At 41.6% G+C, this 22,573-nt stretch overlaps 2 protein-coding genes across 4 annotated transcripts; one reads left to right on the forward strand and one right to left on the reverse strand.

Annotated features, from left to right (window-relative positions):
* Window positions 1–631: 631 nt before the first annotated feature.
* Window positions 632–17,335, reverse strand: spats2 (spermatogenesis associated serine rich 2). 2 transcript variants are annotated; one of them, XM_047340234.1, is made up of 14 exons: window positions 17,177–17,335; window positions 13,901–14,180; window positions 12,944–13,023; window positions 12,147–12,255; window positions 11,586–11,635; window positions 11,165–11,387; window positions 10,242–10,412; window positions 9,967–10,102; window positions 6,763–6,821; window positions 4,899–5,008; window positions 4,646–4,748; window positions 3,993–4,141; window positions 3,733–3,909; window positions 3,527–3,607 (listed from the first exon to the last, which is right to left on the reverse strand). In XM_047340234.1, the coding sequence occupies exons 2-14, from the start codon at window positions 13,923–13,925 to the stop codon at window positions 3,527–3,529; spliced, it is 1,473 nt and encodes a 490-aa protein (XP_047196190.1). In that variant the 5' UTR covers window positions 13,926–14,180; window positions 17,177–17,335. The 2 variants fall into 2 exon arrangements, with proteins under 2 accessions (XP_035014876.2, XP_047196190.1); XM_035158985.2 differs by having other exon boundaries at window positions 632–3,909; window positions 17,177–17,333.
* A 1,349-nt stretch (window positions 17,336–18,684) lies between these two features.
* On the forward strand, window positions 18,685–21,394 carry pym1 (PYM homolog 1, exon junction complex associated factor). 2 transcript variants are annotated; one of them, XM_035158987.2, is made up of 3 exons: window positions 18,685–18,999; window positions 20,030–20,111; window positions 20,377–21,394. In XM_035158987.2, the coding sequence occupies exons 1-3, from the start codon at window positions 18,969–18,971 to the stop codon at window positions 20,855–20,857; spliced, it is 594 nt and encodes a 197-aa protein (XP_035014878.1). In that variant the 5' UTR covers window positions 18,685–18,968; the 3' UTR covers window positions 20,858–21,394. The 2 variants fall into 2 exon arrangements, with proteins under 2 accessions (XP_035014878.1, XP_035014877.1); XM_035158986.2 differs by having other exon boundaries at window positions 18,688–18,999; window positions 20,018–20,111.
* The last annotated feature ends 1,179 nt before the right edge of the window (window positions 21,395–22,573 follow it).

Genomic DNA, 22,573 nt, shown 5'->3' on the forward strand with positions numbered 1-22,573 from the left:
AAGTTCGATAACATCTAAAGGTATTTGCAGTTAAAACTCAGACACTAACAGCACAAACTTTACAACATCAACTAATATAAATGATTCATCTATAAAATGGATTCAGGTTCTTTGCAAACAAAAAATTCACTCCTGAGCGAATTCGTATGATCCAGTCTGCAGTTCCCCCCCCCCCGGATTCTGTTCCTTGTGTTTGGACTTTTGAACCTTTGATGGATTTTTACAACAGAAATGTTCCAGATGAACTTCAGTTGTTCTTCTTTTACCTTTGTCTTTTCTTTAATTGGCAGTATTTTCGGTGTAATGACGCCCCCTGGTGGCTGTACAGGATCTCATCAAACCTCAGTTTAACACAGAGGCAGGAAAACCACATTCAAATCCACTAGATACAGATTTTCTGTCTGAAATTGAAGTCCGATATTTTTCTCAAGAATTATTTCTCGGGAAATCTAAAAAATAAAAAAGCCCCATCTCTCAATGCTAGAGTGAAAAAAATATTCCTTGAAAGTTTATCAATTTATATTTAAATTTCCACCAAGTTCTGTGGAAACCCATTGTGTACTTTTTGTGTAACCCTGCTGACAAACAGACGAGTGAAAACACAGCAAAAAAAAACTCCAAACGTACACGGTCAGTATTGCAAACGGTTTATTCGTAGTAAATGAAAAGTGTGCCATTCAGTGAGAGGGAGAGAGAGGGGGGGGGCAGGGGTGTCAGGGACGGCTGATGTCTTTGGTCCATACTCTGGTGGAGGGGACGTCGATGGATCGGTGGGAGACGAGAAAAGGCACTTGAGTTTATAGTTGTCTCAGAGAAATCGTCTGGAGGAGGACACAGGCTCTACTGGAAGAATGAATCGACTAGATGTTTTAACCTCCATTATGCCTAATATGAATATCACATACAGAATGCCCTATGTGAGCACAAAATTATATAGCTACATATATGTATATACAGTAAGGAATCAAAAAGTAAAGCAGGAGGAAACGGAAAGGAGAAGTGTTGGAGTTTTACCCTTTGGAAATGTTTACAAGCAAAACAAAACAAAAAGGCAGTAACTTTTTTTCTTTTTCTTTTTTCTTAAAAAACGGGACGAGATTATTTCTTTGGCGATAAACTAATATTCCTACGGTTTTGGAATGTGAGACAACGAAAAGTGGTTAAAGCGAGACAGACAAAAATCCCCAGACGAGGAAACTAAAGCGTCTCTGAACGAGTCCAGCAGATTCTCTGGAGTAAAAGCTGAATTGTTTTTCCTGCAGCGTCGAGCGGCTCGCACCGCGGCTCGCCGTCGATCCGCCGAGAAACTGGTCGAGCTTCATTGTAGAATTTCCAACAACTTCAGTCAATAAAAGTCTCAGAAAGCACTTTAAAGGAGTTTAACTTCTCAGGAAATACACTTTTTCGCCTTCTAACCGAGAGTTGGATCACAAGGTAACACAGCGCTGGATTAACCTGAGCAGGTAAAACGCTTGTTGACCTCCAGGAAGAAACTGAACTCAACAGCTGAAATGATTAGTTGATTCATTTGTAGACAGAAAATGTACTTGTTCCAGCTTCTGAAATGTGAATATTTGTTTCATTTTTCACATGTCGACTAATGTGTTGATTATAAATCGATTGGTTTCACGTCTCCGTAGTGGAACAGATTCATCTTGCCTGAGGTTTAAAGCAATTTGAAAATAGACCATTAAAGTGATTGTCGTTTCACACTTAAACTCCAGTTTCCTTCTGTCTCTTAACCCAGTTTGGACGAGACAATCCTGGATGATCCAGAAGTTTATTCTTCATCCCTGAACTTTTTCCTTCAGAACACAAAGCATAAACTTCACTCCTTGTCCAGGAGTTTTCTTTATTCGTCTCTAAATAACAAAGTAAAAAAGCATATTTCCCAATTTCTTTTAAATTCCTTTAAGTCAAACTGTTACAGCACAAATTTACCGAAAGCCGCAAAACAATTGACTAAAACTAATTTCTCCAAAAATACTCATGAACATAATCTTTCTTATTAAAAAACAAAAAAACTCCCTATGATCAGAAAACCTGATTAAGAAACACAAACTGGGAGAGAAAACTAAATTAATTTCTTTCAACAAAATAAAATAAAAATCGTTTCTTTTCAAAAACGTCCCTCTTATCTTTCCAGCAGTCTGCTCGAGGGAAGACGACACATGAAGAAAATGCAGCTATAACGTGACGGAGAGTTTCCCTCGACAGCCTCGCCGCTCGGAGGAGACACCGGTGGTTCCCGTCTCGTACTCGGAGCCCCGCTGCGAGGAAACTGCGATAACAGGTCGCGTCACAAACATCAGCAATGAGGTATTCACCAGCTTTTCGTTTGCAAACTATGGACGATAACGAAGAGATGAACCCCATCGACAGCCTTTGCGGCGACTAATCGGAGGCAATAGAAGAAAAAAAAGATCTGCGAAGTCGATAACAACCTTCTGATGCGACGAGATAAAGTGAGGATATAAAAAAAGAGGAAGAGAAGATCTGGCAACTTGCTCTTTCCGTTGGATCTACATGCGCCATCTGTTGAAAGAGCCGTCGTGATGCGGACATTTGTAAAAAAAAAAAAAGGCAAATGTGAAGTCGCTCTGTGACCCAAGGCAAGCACGTCAGAAAAATGCCATTCGTGTGCATTTAACAAAAGAAATTAACTGAGTATGATGAAAAGTATCATGTGGAGAAGTATGAAACAGCATGTGGACAGATTCCTTTGTTATTAGCTTTTAAACATAAGCTCTGACGTAGTTCTACAAAAAGGTAATGAGCTGGGGAACTTTTCCTTTGAGAGTTCACAGCGTTAACAAACTCCCTAAAGTTGGTAGCAGCCGTAAGAAAAGCTCTGGATTACAGTTTGATATGTTCTCTAGTATTTTTTTTTTTTTTTACCTTTGCAGAGATTAACAATAGTCTGTAGTGTTGATCGCAGGTCTACTCTCCTGACCCCTGTTCACGCTAGAACTACTTTTGCACTTTTACAACGATTTCCACAGTGAAGGCATTGAAATGTTTCTGGGAGACGAGAAGAACAAAAACCCCAAAAAAAGTGGAGGTGTAAATCAGAGAGCCGACAAAAGCCACCGCAAAAATAGACACAGTTCTACGAGCTCGACTTCAATAGAGCACAAATCGCTGCAGATGATCCTGTCGGTCTCTGGCAGGCGGCTCAAAAGCAAGAAGATGAAGAACAAGAATCTGTCGATAGCGCCGCGATGAGATCTCTCAAACGGGCTAAAGATAGAAGCTGCTACCTAAACCAGGATGAGAAGAAGAAAGAAAGAAAGAGCGACAGCGAGAGAGCGTTTCAAGTTTGAAGGATGAGTGGACTGATGAGGAGCGGTGGCACTACAGCTCAACTGATGGAAGTATGTAAACTTGTGTTCTATTCTTCATTGAGAGGAGTTAGTATGGTGTGTGTGCGGGGTGTCGGTGTGTGGGGGGGGGGGGGTTACAGGGAGGAGAGTGCAGGGGTTAGTCGGGGTGGTGGGGGGTTGATCGAGACCAGGATTTCCAAATGTCAAGGGCAGTGCGTCCGCGGAGGCCTCTGTGGCAGCCCGTTGTGAGACGATCGGTCTGGGTTGTGGGAGGACGAGGAGGACGAGGAGGATTGGAGGGATTGGAGGGATGGGAGGGATTGGAGGGATTAGAGGGATGGGAGGGATTGGAAGGATTGGAGGGATGGGAGGGATTGGAAGGATTGGAGGGATGGGAGGGATTGGAGGGATTGGAGGGAGCCCTCGAGTTGGTGGAGCGCTGCGAAGGATGAGCACCAGCGCTCTGGTTGCGGTGCAGCATCGCGTTGCGAGCAGCATTCCTCTCCTGGTAAGAACCGCCGTTATACCGCTGACCGCCCGAGTGATAACCCTGGCCCTGGAAAGTGCGCCTGTTGCCCTGGAAAATCTGGAGGAGAATAAAAAAGATCAGTCAGAATCTAAAAGTGATTCACGTCTTAAACGAGACATATTGCGACTCGTGCTGCCGACCTGTTTGTTTGGCGGGGGGCGGTGTTCACTGGGGATGCTCGGGGTCTGGGTGGGAGGAGGAGGAGCTTCCTGGAGACTCGGGCTGGCGACAGAAGAGGACGTGGAGCTACAGCGGGACCGGTTTGAGTACCCTGTACGTGGATGATAAACTGGAAAAGACACAACAAACCACTCATTATACAACACGAGACTGGTTTTATGAAGCAGGATTCACAAATGAGTTTGATTTATACACGTAAACATCAGTGTTTTTCAAGGAGGTTATGTTTTCGTCCCTGCTCATTTGTTGGTTTGTTTGTCAGCAGCATTAAACCATAAATACTCAACCGATTTCCATGAAATGTTGTGGCAGGTGGCACACGATCCAAAGAAGAAGCCATTACATTTTGGAGTGGATCCGGATCAGGGAACAGATCCAGGAATTAATCTTAAACTTTATGAGAAAGTGTGTTTTTCACCGTTTTCAGAGGGAATAATTCATGGATCTTGAGGACTCGTATCTTTGAGTTTGTTAAATTTGGTGCAGCTTGACTGAATCTAAGTGACTGTTGGGCCTTGGCGGCTATATGTGCCATGTTTCATTACCAAAAAAAGTGTTTGAAGTCGTATTTTGTGACGTGTTGGTGATAAAGGAGAGAAACGGGATTCTGTACCTGATCCAAACCCTGTGATGCTCGTCTTCAGCGGCTCCAGATCAAACGTAAATCTTACTGCTTTCCCGAGGTCCTCATCGTATTTACGTTCACTCACAAAGTGCTGCAAAGACACAAAATATACCACCAATCATGTTAACTGTATTATATTAAGCATTCGCAAAGATTCAGCGGGTACATGTGTTTTAAGTTGCTGCAAATGATGTTTTCAGCAGCGATTTCACATGATCCAAAGTGGGGCAGCAGTATTCACCTTGATGTCGGCGCGCAGTTCAGTCAACTGCTCCTCGGACATGGACGCCGACTTGTCCGTCAGCCGTCTGAGCTGCTCGGCTCTCTTCTGCCGAGCGTTCAGAATCACCACTGAAGCACAGAAACAGGAAATGATCTTTAACTGACGTCAAGCTCCTTTTTTCATTTGTTCTACGAAACGAACAAAAACACTTTCAGCCTTTTTTTCTTTCTTTCTGACAGTTCGACAAGAACTTCAACTTATTAATAAAATCGAATTGTCCGTTTCAGCTCTACTCGTTTTGTCCAACAGTTGAAAACCCCAAGATTATCAGTTTGAGATAAATAAAAACGAACCCTCAGATCTGAGAAGCTGGAAGTAGAGACTATGGAGCATTTATTCTTTAAAAGTGACTTCAATTCATTATTATTATTAATCAACTGTTCCAGCCTTAACAGAAACATTCCTCTCAGTCCCAGTAAGACCAGTTTCCCTCTGGGTATTCAGGGCTATTTTGAAATGAGACGAACAAAGTGCAGCTGACTCAGCGTCCATGGATAAACACGGTTCGAAGATAAAACGTTTTTCACATCGAGATCCCACCCCCAGAGCTGATGGGGAGTCACTGACACACAATCATTACACACTGAACACGTTTCTTCACAAGTTTGAAATGTTTTACTTATACAAACAGACCTGAACTCTTTGACCCAAGGATCGTTTATCTATGTACAGTATCTATACAGTAAGTTCAAGGACAGTGTGTGTGTGTGTGTGTGTGTGTCTCTCATGGAAACACAACACGTCTTGTCGCTGTGCTGCCTTCTGATCTGGAAGAGAAAATAACCCCCAGGAGAATGATGACGTCTTCTACAAAACACGTCTCCATGTATGATGCTGAACATCGGATCAACAAAAGAAGATTTCTCCTTTTGATCCAATGAAACTGTCACAAAACATGAACCTTTCATGTGTTAGATGGATTTTTTTTCTGATCTTGTGGCTGAGCTGCAAATATGAGAAATGTCATCGCGTCGACAGCTTTTTATTCTCAAGCAACAATGTTCAGATGTTTTCTAGTTGCAACTTCTCAGATGCTGTGATTGTTTTTCTTCGTTTTACATTATTATAAATTAATCTTTTTTGGATTTACTTGGACAAAAAATCTTGAGGAAACTACAGAGTTCGGCACTGGGTCAGAAACACATGGATACAGGTTGTGTCTCTGAAAGAAAATCCAGAGTTTACGCTTCTTAATTGTGAGGATCAGCTGCGTCTTGGCTGTATTATGTAATAATAAATCAAATATCTTTGTAAAATGTGGATTATGTGTGTTTATCAGGGAAGTCTGTTCCTTCAGAAGCACGGGGAGCCGATAAACGAAAGTTAACATTCTGAGGAAATCGGGCTTTTGTAACGTGGAAGTATTCGGATTTCTTCTCTTTCCTCTCAACTCCCCACACACCTTGCACAAAGACAGCATTGAGTCTCCCTTGACACCTGACACTATTCACTTTTTCCAGGCCTGGAACACACAACACTCGACACTGGGAGGACAGAAGAAGAGAGAATGGCCTACTTGTACAAGTATGCGGTCCTGCTCTGTCATGTTACACACAAACACACAAAAACACACACACACACACACACTGGTATGCTCTAGGTATATCAAGACCCTCAGGGCTCCACTGCTTGTTAGAAGAAACTGGGACTGGCTGCTCCACAACGATCTCTTATACTTCAGCTCTGAAAAGGGATTTAGGTCAGAGTTTCTGGCCCCTTGAGTCAGGTGAACACTTCATGTGAATAACACCAGTGGCTCCTGGGTGGTATGTGACAATTGGGTCTTTGGTTCAGTCTAAATGCTGGAAAACACAGTACTTACTGGCATCTGCTTTCACTTTATCCATTTCTGAGAGCAGAGTCACTTCTCTGTCCATTAAACTGGAAAAGAAGAGGAGAGGAGAAGAGGGTGATTTTTCTTTACTCTGTTGACTTCACAGTGAGATTACAGAGCAACTACAGTAACATTAAATAAACAAAGAGGCGGCTGCATATTCACTTTGATGCTGCTGAAGGTCTGATCCCAGCGAGTGACAACAAAATAACATAAATAATAGAGTTGTGTAAAATATTTGAAGTGGTGGGTGTCCTGATGCTCTCATACTCGATAATATCTGTGTCTGCGTTTGTTCGCAGGTATGAAAAACGTATTTCACAGAATAAACGGAGCAGAAAAGATACATTCATGTTTATATTCTATATTAAAAATGTTTCTTAATTCAAGTTATAAATGCGTTTTCTTATAGTTATTTATAATTACGTATATTTTTTAACTGTAAAATATCAAGCCTCAATTACATTTCTTTGCCATAAGTGTTTGATAACGACATCTGGGGAATCATTGTCAAATATATACCAGTTGATATATTGGTATCAGAAATGTTTTCCTCTCTAAACAAAAAATCCATATCAGTCGGCGTCTACTTCATTTCTTGAATCTATGACGAACTGCTGATGTAACTAAGGCAGAAAAACCTGAGGGACAAAGTACATTTGAACAAACTGTTCCATTACTTCCTGCTAGTTTCAGATCCAAGTCCACTTTAATGTACCCTGTGGACTTTTTGACGACTGGAGCTATGGAGCAATGTGGGACCACACTTTGCTTGTACTGTCCACTGTCCACTGTCCAGCACCGAGGATCAAACACAGTCACACAGACGACACCACGCAGGCACAGCTGGCGTTTTAACAATATCATTTATTGGCAGTGGCAGTGGAAGAGACTTCCTGCAGGCAAACGTTGATGTAAATGAGGCAGGATTTGTTTTATTCATCACTCTGCTCTCGAGAGTGTACACGGTACATCCTGATGAGACCCAGTGAATTTAAACAGAACTTTGTTTACTGACTCCACAGACCTCAGTAGAACAAACCGCCTTTTGGATCCTATCAGAGTCTGAACGCAGATTTGAGGAGTTTAGACACTTTTTGAAAAGAGAATTTGGCAATTTTGGCAAACAAGGGTTGAAGGAACAATCACAGCTTCATGATTTCAGCAATCACAGAGCCGGTTTTATTAACATGATTTGATTGGCTGTTGCCTCTGTTGAATCTTCTGCTACAGAACCAGAATGCAGTTTGGAAACATACGCCCTGTACCCATTCAACAGGAATGGGCAGTATCTCTGTTGGAGCCTCGAACTCATTCATGCGACTCCTGTGTTTCCGTTTATCTCCTCGTTTTTTTTTATTTAACTACAGAATATGCAAAGTTCCAGGAGTGTAAAAGTGCAAATGAAAGAAAGGAAATGGCAGCAGGGTTTTCACGCAAAACAGTCTAATGTGTCTTTAATAGGAACAGATTGAAACCACGGACATCTTCAGACAACTTGATACTGATACAGCCCTGTGCTGTTCCTGAGGGCCTTTGGATAAATACCCCCCCTGCCTTCAGGCAGTTGGTCAACACATTGTTCAACATACTGAGCTCTTTGCCGTCATGATCTCTGCCTTGCAGCACATGAAGCCTCTGAAAAGAAGATACCCACAACAGTATTTTGACATCTGGCTGGATTCCATTGGCATGAATTAGGCTACACCCATGAAAACGTTGAATCTTTCAATTCATACTATAAGGCTGCTTGAGTGGGTGCACGTAAAGCAAATACTGATGTCATCTACTCATTGTGTATCTAACTCTCTGCTGTTTGTAGGTTACAGGTATGTTGTGTTGCACGTTATCTTTCCAAAAAGCTGAAATGTGATTTACTGAGATTTTCTGTTCATTTTCTGTGATAAGTGTGATTCCACTTCTGTTCCAGTCTGAGCCACAGACGCTCTGCAGGAGCATCATGGGAGCGCGAGGTGTTGAACATTAACAGAACAATCTGTCTTTTATACGTGTTAAACTGACAAAGTGCTCAGCTTGTACAGGTCAGTGGAGGAGAGGAGTTAAATGGATCTCCCATTCAGCTCAGAATATCGACAGGAAACCGCGGCATCGTGTTTCAGCTTTTCAGAGAGAATAGTGAAGGAGCCCTTTATGAGAAATACCGCACAACCCATTAACACTTAAGTAGATATATATAAAGGGATATATAAAATCAGACTGCAGACGTCTGGTATTACTATTAGTATACGGTAATACTAATATACCTGATACTTTCATTCTAATAAGGATTAACTCCAGTTCATCTGCAACCCAATACCATCAATTAGCCAGTGAGATACTTATCTGCTGCCGCAGTTTGTAATCCTTATAGCCAATGTAGTATTACTTTAATTATTTAGTATTATTGATTTTCTTATATCTTTCTTAATAAAGAAATCAACTTCAGACTGACTTCATTAATGTAGAATATATCAATAGATAATGTCTGGTAAACATGAACAGCAAATACATTTATAAATAAAATAATTCATCCACGGATTAAAGACAAACTCTTGAGTAATGATGTTTTGTATTAATGTTTGAAATTTACATATAGTCTGTCTTGTTTCTAGTTAGTCTTTATCAATTAGCTCTTCCCACCAAAGCCAAACTGAGGTTGAACATATAGAACAGTCATTTTTCCTATTATGCAATGTTCTGTCTCATCATCATCCAGGAGGCCAAAGGTAAGAAAATGCCCTTTGACTCACTGATGCTACAGAAAAATGCTACAAAACTAGAAAAATGCAGCAACGCCCACATCACTGTCGTGAAAAGCAACTAGAACCACGCAAAAATATTTCTAAACAAAAACTGTGGAGCAGGAAGAACTACTCTGGGCGTTGAGAGTCCCTTTCATCTGTTTGAAATATAACAACACCTTTTGAAACTCGCAAGGATGCCACATAATCCACACGGTGTTCTTTGTATCTACTGTTCTGTGACTCATGTTTTAATTAATTGTAATAAATGTCTGACTCAGAATGGCGACAATTAATATTAGAAGTTGTCCAGGCTGAAAGGCAGGTTTAGCTCACGCGTTCCTGAAGGAGGTTCTTGTTGCAATGGGGAGGTTTCGGTGGAATCAAATTTTCAGATCACCTCAGACTGCAGCTTTAACCTGACAAAGACTTTAAAAGAAAAGACACGTACCAGCTCTGGAGCTCGGCAAACGTCTGCTTCATCCTCTTGATTGACGAGTCCATCTCGTCCTTGACCACCATCCTGTAGCGAGTCAGTGAGGCGGTGCATCGCTGCAGGTCCTTCACAGAGCGGTCAATGGTGGAAGCTGGGGGGGGGGAGAGAGAGAGAGACGATAGAGATGACTCACAGACACGTGATGTATTTTGTCCCACGTTTGATTCTACCAAATTCTAACTACAAAGTAAATTCAGGGGAAGATAATTCGAGAGTTATAGTTGTCTAACCGATCTTCTTGACTGCTGGTTCATCAATGGTGGGTCCTAATGAGGAAATGGGGGGATGTGAATTTGGGCCGGGCCTGCGTCGGGCCTTGTTGCCTCTGGGAGCCTGATGATTTCGTCCTTCTTGCGGAGACACGGGACTCTGGGCTCTATCTTGACTTTCTGCTTCTGCACCTGTGAGAAGACAGATTATTTTTACAACAAAGGATGATTAAAAACTTTTCCTAAAACAAGTTTGTGCCAGAAAAATTGACAAGTCATTTCCCCTAAGATTCTCATAAAAATATGTAACATAAATTTGTGACTTCTCATTTTGTTAGTGGGACTCACTGAAGACATTTTAGATTCACCATTTTGTCTCGGGCTGAACCTAATACGCATTTTCATAAATCTGCTTAATATTTCCAGATTAATCAATTAGTCTACAAAATGTCAGACAACACTAAAACAAGTCCTGTGTAATTCTTTACAAGTTGACATCTTCAGTTCAGTCTGACATCATTACGATGTCACTGACCTTTGACCTATCGGATAATAAATGCCATCACATAATCTTATTAGAGGTTTGTGTGAAGGTTTGTCATAAGTACTGTATGGATTCTTGGGTTATGGCCAAAAACGTGTTTTGTACAGTACACAGGACCTTGGACCATCAGATTCTGATCCCTGCACCGCTGAGTACAAAAGAACGTCTGTACCAAATGTGGGGAAATTCCCTCAAAGTGTTCCTGAGGTATCATTTGCAGTAGAGTGGGGCAAACGGACAAAAACACGTCGGCTCCGGCCACAGCTGTTACCGGCATCAGGCATAAAAATGACTTGAGCAACTACTTGAGAATAAAACAGTTGTCTTTCTTTAAACACCTCAGCCCTGCTCTCTTTCTCCCTCATCGTCTATCACATTTTGTCTGAAGAGCCATTATTACCAGTTGTTTCAGACGTGGCGGGTTCAGAGTCCAGCTCTGCTGCGTCGAGGGAGGCCGAGTCCAACTGTTCACTCAGAGAATCGAGTGACTCTCCGTCCACCACTGATCCGTTGGCATGAAAACCGTTGATCTCATCCTTTCCCTCCCCGGCCGACGCGGCCTCCGGTGGAGCGAGCTCTGCTGAGGCCTCGGGCTGAGGCTTGGGCTTCTTTTTCTTCTTGGGCTGGACAGGGAAGTATCAGTGTCAGATTCCTTTGTGCATATTCTCTTTGTTCCTTATCCGTTTCCTCATCAGCTCACTGACTCGGCTTTGTTGACATTTGAACCAAAACATTGTTTGCGATGCCAAACAAACAGTTTGTGACAGAAATGTGTGAATTAAACAAGTAAACATTGGCGATGCAGGCTTTCTGGTTCCTACCTTCTTCTTGCCGGTGACATTCCACTCTTTCAGGATCTCAATTGCGCTTCCTAAGGCAAAACGCAAACAAGGAAAACGAAGGTGAAAAGTGACATATGATAAATGTTTATAAGTTTATAATCTCAAGAGCGGAATGCCCAGAGGTGGTGTTTAGACAATTACACAGAATGAATGTTAAACAAAGCAGCGTGACGTGCGGGTACAACCTTCTTGTTCTATAATTAAACCTGCAAAGCCGAAGGCATGTTTGTGACGCGCGACTTCTGAATTCAAAGCATCGGAATGCGTGACAAACAAACGTTCCGAAGGTGAAGCACAAGTTATGTGGGCAGCGTGCCAGGACACCAGGTCGGTAAATGACATAAACTAACAAACTGTATGCATTATGTAATACGAGCATAGATGATATATCTTTTTTTCTTCATGTTGTGTTATTGTGATCGTCGTTCTAAAATAATCAAAACTACTAGTTTCATGGGAATTCGTGTAACTTATTTATAAAGAAGCTTTGAGCTGCAATCACTTCCCGGCCTGCAGGTCAAGCTCTGAAGTCTTCGTTACCTTCTATGAAAGCCTGAACAGCTTTGTCCACGCAGTTCTCGAAATGCTGCAACACCAGCACAATCTCATTGTTGCTCTTGTTGGGGACGACTGCTCTGACAGCACTGATCTGTAAAAAACGACAAAGCACAAAGCACAAGAGAAACTATTTTCAATACCATAAATCTTCTCAAGGTAACACAACATTTACCGTCAATTGACACCCAAAGTATTTACCATCGTAATTATGTTTTGCTACATGATACAGCACTTAACTCTGAGTCGTATTCATTCATTACAAATGTGTAAATACAAATGTCTTAAGAGTATTATTACAGCAAACAAACACGCAGCTCCAGCGCAAATATTTAAAATTAAACAACTGTGTCCGCACTTGAGATATTATTCTTTGCAATCTACTGTAAATATGAAAAAAACACCATGATAACATTACAAAACAAAATCTAAATAACCTGCAGCCATGACAATATTACAACACCACAGTAAAAGTAAAACTCTGTGGCGTCACATTGACCTTAAATTGTTACATAATATATTACCAGCTTTTAGGAGGACGAGGTGACAAGTCACGAGACTCCACAAGGATAAAGCTCGTGCAAAAATCATTTTTTTAACAAGTTATCTAAGGAGCCGAGCAACTGCACGTGTCAGCAACATTTTAGCTGATATGTCAACTCCCATTGAGTAAAGAATAATCAAAGAGCCAACAAGAGCTCTAGCCCTTGTGTTCTCAGTTTAATATTAGAACAGCTGCTCTGACTGACAGGTTGAAAAACCGCAGGCTCTTCGTGTCTTACCTTCTCCTTCATTCTCTCCGCCGTGCCTCCCTGGGACATGACCATTTTCGAGCGAGTGTCGAACACCACCCCAGACGTATCTGGAAAACAAATTACAAACGCTAATCTCCATTTTCTGTTCAGGCCTTGAATTTTATTTGCAAACCACTCCAGCACATCATTTGCAAAACAAAACAACATCCAAAGATCTACAAGGATTTTCTGAGCGAGTCGAGTTTATCCACATGAACAAAATCCTAAGAAAACCACCGACTGTCTTTAATAAGTTAGAAACAGATTTGATTTGTTTCTTGAGGATGGAATTTCAATACAACAATCCCTGTGGTCTGGAGGGACACTTACTATGGTTTTTAAGCACAGCAACGTTAGCTACTTAGCAAAAGCAGGGAGCAGTTGTGGAAAAACAAAAGACACAAAAAAACGCATCACATCTGTGCGAGAAGAGTCTCATTTCAAAATCTCATTTCAATGATTCATATCCACTGAAGTTCTCCAGAAAGACATTCTCCAGAGGAACAAACCTCAGGGTTCCTTCCACCACAGGCAGAATAATAACTGGGCCGTTCAAAGAATCAGCTGAGTGAGAAGAGTCAGGGCAAACTCCACAGCTAATCTACGGCCATTTATAGATGACACAGAAATATAAAAAAACCACTGCTGAACCCTTGTAAAGGTTGTTTTTTTTCCCTGTGTGTGGAAGTGGGTTAACCTCTCTGTTAATGTCCACAGCTTATATTTGTTTTGGTGTCTCTTACGCCACAGTCAGAAATTTGGGACTACTCCTATATGTGAGAACAGACATGCGCACATTCGCTTGCTAAATAAATTGAATGTTAGAAGTTCTTAAACTAAATGCTGCAGCCATAAAAACACCAAATACAAATTCTCAGTTTGCTTTACTACGACGAATGAACACAAAACATTAAATACATATTTTTTAATAAGACAAATACGTACCCCTTTGGCTGTTTTTCTTTGCCATGTTGTTACAAAGACGTATGAAACAGATGCTTGGTGTTAACTTTCGTCCCGAATGTAAGATAACTGTTGAAGTATGTTTAAGCTGTTGCTCAAACGAAGACTCCACGTGTGGTAACTTTCACTTCGAGGGTTTCTCCGTTGAGACGCCAGCGGGGGTCACAACTGGCAGGAGGGCCGGAGCGACGAGGTCCAGATCCGTCCTCCACCACTAAGAAGAAAACTGTGGTTCTCTTTTTTGCTTCTACACCAGATTGATCTGCACCGAGGGTTAAATTGAGAAAAGAAAAACTAGTGATCAAAAAATTGTTTCATGTTAACTTCCCCAACAAGTTATATTTAGTAAAAAATGTGACGGCAAATAAAAAAAAAAAAACACATTTCCCCTGACTATAGAATATGAATGAAAAACTGTTTTCAATAAATTATTGTCTGCCTGGCAGAGCATTCGCCGAGAAATCTGCAGTTAATATTTTCCTTGGCAGGAGCGATGAATTTAGTTTGGGGGGGGAAGTTAGTTGGGCTATAGAGCAACACATCTTTGAAGGGTATTTCCCTTTTCTCTGCAGGAGTGATGGGTGCTGATGTTCTGAGGGCAACACAGAATATGTATCTCTGTGACTGGAATGATTACAACTGTAAATCTAAATATTTGACAATAAGGGACGATCAAAGATTACCACAAGTATTTTGGATTTTCCAGCAGCATGACCGATGCCCCAGATGAGCGAGGAATTATGCCGGCATTATAAATGTGAAATTAAAATCTTTGACCGTGTGCCTTTGGACTCGGTGTAACCTTGACATGTGGTTTGACCTTATGCACAAACTATTCTTCTGTTCCTGGAAATGAAACATTGAAGTAGCTATTGAGGAAGCTGACGAGTCTGAAGCTCACACCATGCACAAAGGAGGTGAAGTTTATTAAAACACTACAATGCACACGCTGAGACGAAGTTTTTAGTTGTTTACAGATGAACGTAAATCTGTAGGAAGAGAATTCCTTAAAACAGCGCCTTTAGTTTTAAAACAGGTACGTGGGATGAGCAGTACGCGCTGGTCAGAGGTCAGTGATGTGAGCATGAGCCTGAGAGCTGCAGTGCTCTCTACGTGAAAACCAGTACCTTCAAATGAATTCTAATTTTGACGGGAAGCCAGTGTAAGAATAACAAGATGTCAGAAGACCTGTGGGACCTTGACAACAGTCTAGCAGCAGCGCTCTTCTTGGAACATGTGACGGTCCAGAGACGATTTATTAAGGCAAGTGAAAAGAGTTGTAGTCGTCTGAAGGGGATGAAGTGAGGGTATGAATGATAATCTGTACGGGCGTTACTGACTTGGCCTCTATTCTCCAAATAAAACCTGCAGTTTATCAAATGTTTGTGTCTTACAGTTCTTAAATGCAAATAATCCCTGTGATCAAAAAGGTATTTTAACATTTCAATGCTTTGTAATTAGGAAAAGTAACAACTGCACGTCTCTATAACAACCGTGTGTGTTTTGGAAACATTGCCATCACCAAGCCGAACAGTCAACACTGTGCAGACACGTCACAGACAATCAAACGTATCCCTGTCTGCTTTAATCAGACCTTTAAAAGAAGAATAAAATGCCTGAGCAAGGCGGTAAGTAAATCAGGCTTTTTACCGCCCAGCTGTTTCCTTCTGGAAGATTTCACTTTCGGACACGGCTTCTCTAGAAAAGGAAACTTAGGAGCTATGCAAACCCACGCCCTGCTGATTAGGACTTCATATGTCACAGAGTCCTGATGGCACCACACCTTCACACACGTCAGAGTCACACATGCACAGTCAACAAGTGACACTGCAGCGGCCAGTCACGCCAACACCGATGTTTATCAAGAGGGAAGGTGCTTGAATCTTCAAGAGAGCCAGGTGCACAAGCTGAGGTGGGTTTAGAAGTGGAGAAGTTGACCAGGTGAGACGAGGAGGGTGCGAGTGACGCATTTAAATTAAGAGATGTAGATGGACGAGCCACACGCACATAAACTCAGAACTGCAGATGAACTGTTGCTTTCGGTTTCCAGGGTGAAGGTGTGAAACTGAGGGGCAGTCAAGCGTTTTCAGTAAAGGCTCCGCAACAATGGAAGAACCTTCCACTGGGAATCAGACAATTTACATCGTTGTCTTCATTTAAATCTTGTTTAATGAGTAATTTTTATCATATGGCTTTTAACTTGAATTCTTATGACCTCGTGTGTCATTTTTCTCTCATGTTTGTGAAACACTTTGTAAATTTGTGTTTGAAAAGTGCTATATAAATAAAGTTATATTATTATTGCAAGAACGGTTTTAATTGAGATTAAACTGGGAATATTCTCTCCTCCGGACTGGAAAACCACTTCACCTCCTGATGGAGAAGAAACCACTTTGTGCCCAAATGCACTGGAGCACGATGCATTTCTAAATCTGGGTTTTAAACAGTTCACATGCTTTAATTAAAGCAGGTAGACAGATAATCAGATGGAGATTCCTGCAGCAGCGTGAAGACAGTAACACAGCTTCTCTACGCCCCTGCAGCTGCATCAGCCACATCAGCCTCCAGATGTTACTGCAACACGTCTGCAGAAAATACACACAAACACACACACACACATGCATGTCCGAACAACACACTTTCTTCTTTCCCCTCAAATCTCAGAAATGCACAACCATTGCTTTATCTTTGGGGTTTTTTTTGCAGCGTCCTGCTCATGAGAGCGAACTTCGCGTCAGTGTTCGCTAACTCGGGAGGAGAATTAGCATCACACGCGGTGAAAAGGGGTTAAAACTTCCCTCTTGACAACATGTTGTGGGTGAATTGTTAATTTTTGTGTTTCCTCCCTGCGTCACTTCAGAGCTGCTCGGTTCAGGGTTTTGTATTTTTTTTTTTGGGGGGGTGGGGGTGGCGGCTCGAGTCCCCCCCCAGCGGCGGACGCTAGCTTTGCTAACATCCCCGAACGTCGCTTCGCACATCGCTGCGTCGCACTGACGAGCAGCGGACGATGGGAACAGATCAAACACCCGCCACCCCCAAAAAAACGGGATTTAACGCAAAGTAAGAAAACGCTCGTTTGTTTTTTTGTTTTTGTTTGGTTGCGCCTCAGCTAGCACGCAGCTAACACAGCGCTTCATTATCCAACGCTCCGCTGTCATGCTAACATCCACCTAGCTCCCCGGGGGTTAAATCACGTAAAAACAGCACGCAAGGGCGTTGGTTCGGTGCCGGAGGAGGTAAAGAGGATCGAACACGTACTTGTCTTGGGCCGGAGGAGAAGTGAGGAGCAGCAGCAGCAGCTTGTGGACGCGGCGCAGCTCCCGTCGTCAGTCGATCTGAAACCGAGACTCCGCTGCTGGCTAGGTTTTCTGCCACCAGACTCCCTCCGGGTTGCCAGGTTGGACTCGACCAATCCTCGACCAATCCTCCACCCCTCTCTCCTCCTCCGCCCTCCTCCGCTTTAAAGGGATAGTTCACCCCGAGAACTCTGCTGATGGAGGTGGGTGGGGACAAAACACTTCTTCTGGAGTCTCAGATCTAAAACAATTGAAGTAAATGGTACATAAACATAACATAACATGCCTCCATGCTGCTCCTGTGGTGTCCACCAAGTGTCCACAAGCCACGACATTCAAATACGACTTCATTTACACTGTGTTTTTAGCACCTAAAGTCCACTGTTATCCTTCTCCGGTGCCACGTTTGTGTGTTTATAGTCCATTTTGCACACATACACACACACACTGTGGTAGAATTTATTGAGATGTACTGGTATGTGTGCATTTGTCCCCAGAAGGCAAATCCTCAGGCACATTTCAAGTCAACAAGTTAAAACAAGAACAGAAATCGACAATGACCCCGAGGACGGTTAAGACAGGATAAAGCTCGCAGGAGGGCTGAAAGGACGAGGTCCAGATCAGTCCTCCACCATTAAGAAGAAAACTGTGCTTCTCTTTTTTGTGTCTTCACAGGTCTAAATCTGCATCAAAGGGTAAATTGAGAAAAGAAGAAGTAGTGATCCAAAATTGTAACATGTCAACTTCTCCAACGTATAAATATAAAATATAAAAAACACAGATACTAAACCTTGATTCCTGCTAGATCTGAAAATGTGACTGCAAATGAATGAATCCTCCATTTATTTAAGTCAACTATACCACAGAGTGTGTTTCTTTTATTCATCACAAACCCTTGTAAGAATAAGATTGTCATAGCAAAGAGTCACAGTAACTTACTTTGAGGTTTGCTATATGCTAATGGATTGAAATAGGAATTGAAACAGATATTTTCACATGTACGCACAAACAGATATAAATAATGTCCTTCTATGAATGTACACAGTTCCACGTACAAGCCTCTGCTTTGTTCATTTGTCGTGTTACTGGTAATTTTCACAAACACCCATTTACCTCGAAATACAGAAAAATCTGTATCAATTTCAAATTTGCTGTTTACTCGTTACCATAACAGTAATAATAACTTTGATAGCCAGCTTGAATTACAGTCTTTTAAGTTTTATTATTTTTATTTTACTGTGTTGTTTTAGTACTTTCATTCATGTATTGTAGATACTTTCACTTTGATGCTAATCCCTCTACTTTACTTCGTCAAATATCTGAAGCTATTTAAAAAAAATGATTCTGACAGATTAAGTAATTTAAGTTATTGTTGTTACTTTTAATAGAGAACATTTTATGATTCTTGTTCTTAAGCTGCATCTAGTTTCGTTTCTGCCGAAGCTTCAAACCTGGCAACCCAAGATCCACGTCGTCATTTCCGAAGTTGAAGAAAAAGGGTTCGCTGGGTTTCTCCACCTGTACCCCCCGCTTATACGCTCGCATTTGAGCGGTCGTTGTCTGTCGTTCCCTCCCGCTGTCCTCGCCCTGAATCCCCGCATGTGGACTCTGCTATGACCGCTGTCACATGGAGCGAGGACACATCTTTTAACCGCAAACATCTGGAAACCGCCGTAGTTCGTCTCTGCGCGGGGTCGAAGTGACGTTTGAAGACACCGTCCGACTGAGGGGGAGCGGGGAGCAGCTACAGCAAAATGGCAACTCCGTATGCGACAGATGATTCCGGTGAGGCGGCTGCACGTGCCGGACCTTTTGTCTCCATGAAAAAACACAAAACATCTGGAGCGAACACACAAAACACAAACATCTGGAGCGAACTCAGGAACCACAGCAGAGCCACGGTCCGGGCCGCACCGATACAACAACACGGCGATCCGCAGCTAGCTTAGCATGCTAACCGTAGCCGAGGCTCTGTTCTCCCCTGTAGCTTAGCTTGTGGCTAACGCGCGCCTGCAGCTGGGAATAGAGTAAAAAATAAAATATGAAAATACTTGTAAAAAGAAACACGTTTTATTTGTGCAGCTTCGTTGCAAAACAGTTTGAATTAGCCACGTTAGCTTCCTGTGTAACGTGAGCTGCAGCGGTAGCCTGCTGCTAACGTCAATTAGCTTCTTCTGCTGCAGCAACTGTTGTGATCTGAAGTATCAAATCAACCATCGTGAGGTTTTACTCAGACATACTCAGCTATTTTGTTTTTTATTATTATTAAAAGTTTGTTTTTCAGTTGTCTGGGTAGAGAGACGTATATTTACATCAGCTTACATGTGGGTTTAACACGTTATATGCTGATCAATGAGGTTATTGATCAGGTATTTTATTGTTTGTTCACAAGCTGCAACAGTGACACGAGTTCAGAAAATGGTTTGATTACATCTCACTTAGTAAGACAATGAAATGTGAATGTGTGGATCATAACACAAAACTCCCATCAGACGTTTTCCCTGATCCCATGTGAATAATAACAATCTGATCAGTATTGTACTTCTACTACATCATACTAATATACTAAAAGATACTAATTTTTGATACAATCACGTATGTCAGGAAAAAAAAGAAAAGAGGATTTATAGTTTCAATGTCACGTGTGTTATAAAAGTCCAATAAGTCGACTTGAAGGATTCATCCCACAGTTGACAAAATACATTAAAACTCCTTAAAGTATTCAGGTCTGTTAAAGTATTCAGGTCTGTTAAAGTATTCAGGTCTGTATCACTTCATATAAATGTTGTACCTGTTCCTTCAGGGAAATTTATAGTTTCCACTCAGCGACCTGATGGAACGTGGAGGAAGCCGAGGCGGGTGAAGGATGGTTACGTCCCCCAGGAGGAAGTACCAGTGTAAGTGCATTTCTTCTTTTTGTTGTACACAGTGAATTATTAATCATAACCTTAATGATAAAATCAGTAGATTGATTGATCGATTAATGAAAGACACAGACAGATTAATCACCAAGGAAATAATAGTTTGGTATTGAAACAAGTAGGAATCTCTGATCGATTAGAAATGTCCAATATTCTTTACAAATGATTAATACACTTTGCATGAAGTGGAACATTTGTCATTTTTGATCCTCACCTCAGTTTTTGTCTCTTGCTGATTTAGCTATGAAAACAAGTATGTGAAGTTTTTCAAGGGCAAACCTGACCTGCCGCCTGGTATGAGCCCGTCTGAGGCGGAGCCACAGAACCAGCAGTGTGTAGACGGCGAGGGAGCCAATCTCTCAAAGTCGGCCAAACGCAACATGAAGCGTAAGGAAAAACGAAAACAGCAGCAGCCCCAGGACGGGGACGTGGACGTGGAGTCGGTGAGCGATGCTGTGGAGAAGGTGTCCATTTCAGACGGCGGCGAGTCTTCAAACAAGGCGGCGCCGGCGCCGGCTTCGGCCTCACCTGCCGACGATTCTTCAGCAGCAGAAAAGGTCAAGAAGATCAAAAACCTGAAGAAGAAGCTGCGTCAGGGTGAGGACCTGCAACAGAAAGTGGACTCAGGGGAAATAGAACAACCAACAAAGGATCAGTTGGAAAAGCTGGGTCGGCTGGAGGCCTTACGCGAGGAGTTAGTGCAGCTCGAGCGTGATTCTTGAAGCAATAAAGGACAGAAGAGTCCGACTGGACAGACAAACTGCACACTGACACACGGGGAAGGGACCTCTGCAGCTTTGTGATGAAAGTTTCCATGTAACATATTCTACCTGTTTGATATTCACCATGAACTTTGAAATTACACAGTTTCAGCTCCCTGCAGAGAGCGACATCCTCCGAACTGACGAGCCTGTTTTCTAGATTCGAATCTCCGAACAACATCACTACTCCGGCTCACATACTTGTATTGTTACAAGTGCAGTATTGTGTAACTGATCAGCTATAAACATCTTTTTAAGACCTCATTGTAAATTGTTCTGTGCATGTCTGTCTTTTACATGTTGTACCTTTCACAGCATCAGGTGTAACGTAATCAGAAAACAGAAAAATATTCATTTTTTTTGTCCGAGAGAATATCGTTTGTTGACCTTTCTGCTTTAATATTTTTGTCGATGACCGTATGGCCTCATGTTGTGCCACTAATGTAAAGTCTATACAGTCATTACATTAATTAAAGTTACATGCTGCGTAAAAACCTTTATCTCTTAATGCGTTTCCGTTTTTAGAATTCCATGAATACTGGGGATTTGCTAATTTACAACTACCTTGGGGTCCTGGGATATTCTGGAAACAGGTTACACACTTAAAGGACGAGGCTGGTGACGTAGTTTGTTTTATGCTCTGACTACAAATCCCATGAAAAGACCAAAACCAGCAGTGATTTGATCCATTTACATATATTGTCTGTGCAGCCTGATGAAGCTCGTTGCTCTGCACCACAGAATGTTATTAAAAACACACTAGTGACCCACTGTTATCATCACAATAAGCCTTTAGAATGATGAACAGACACTGAATTGCTCCTATAAGTACTACAGCACCAAACATGTATTAATCCATTACTGAGAGTAGTATTTGTTGGGGACTACTTTACTTCCAGTTGTTTTAGGAAAATACTGATCCTATTCAATTCTGATCATTTTTTAAAAATATTAGATCAGAAAAATTAATTATAATTGAATTGACAGTAAAAAGTAGAAGAGGTATTTTCTTGCCCTCAGTGTAGCCTGTCAGGAACACTTTTAAAGGGGCACTCCAGCATATTAGTCTTGAGTTTTTATAAAGTCTGGGAACTCAAAAGAAACTGATAAAAATAGAATAGTTCAAATGGAAGCATAGAGTCTGAGATATCCTTGTATTTAGTGTGTTGTGGAGGTTATAGCCTCTATATACTAGATCCTATATTTCCCATGAAGAAGTTTTCCTGGCCTGGTAAACTCAACTTAAACTCTACACTGGTTGTAACAAAGATTTTGCTAGAAATTAGCTGAGTTTCCTTTTAACGAATACTGTGTCCTTATTTGATGCTACATACTAATTGTACACAATGTATGTTTTACACCTGCAGTCTATATATATATGAAGTCAACACACTTAGTTGTTTTACACAAAGATTCATAAAACATTTGTAGACAGATGTCAAACTGTGACATCAGAACTTTGGTGTGTGCTGAACACACCAAAGTGTTTAATAATTGTTTTAGAGCTGCCTCAAGATACAATATAGTATACATTTAAATTTTAACCATCTCAAAAGGGAACACAATCAAAATCAAGCCATTGTAGCATAGTATATAAAACACCATATCTGCTCATTAGTGTGTTGTATAGATGCTTTTATTCTGTCAGCATCCTCAGGTTTGTGCTGCACCTGAGAG

The sequence above is a fragment of the Hippoglossus stenolepis genome, chromosome 6 (genome assembly GCF_022539355.2).
Source record: "Hippoglossus stenolepis isolate QCI-W04-F060 chromosome 6, HSTE1.2, whole genome shotgun sequence".
NCBI lineage: Eukaryota > Metazoa > Chordata > Actinopteri > Pleuronectiformes > Pleuronectidae > Hippoglossus > Hippoglossus stenolepis.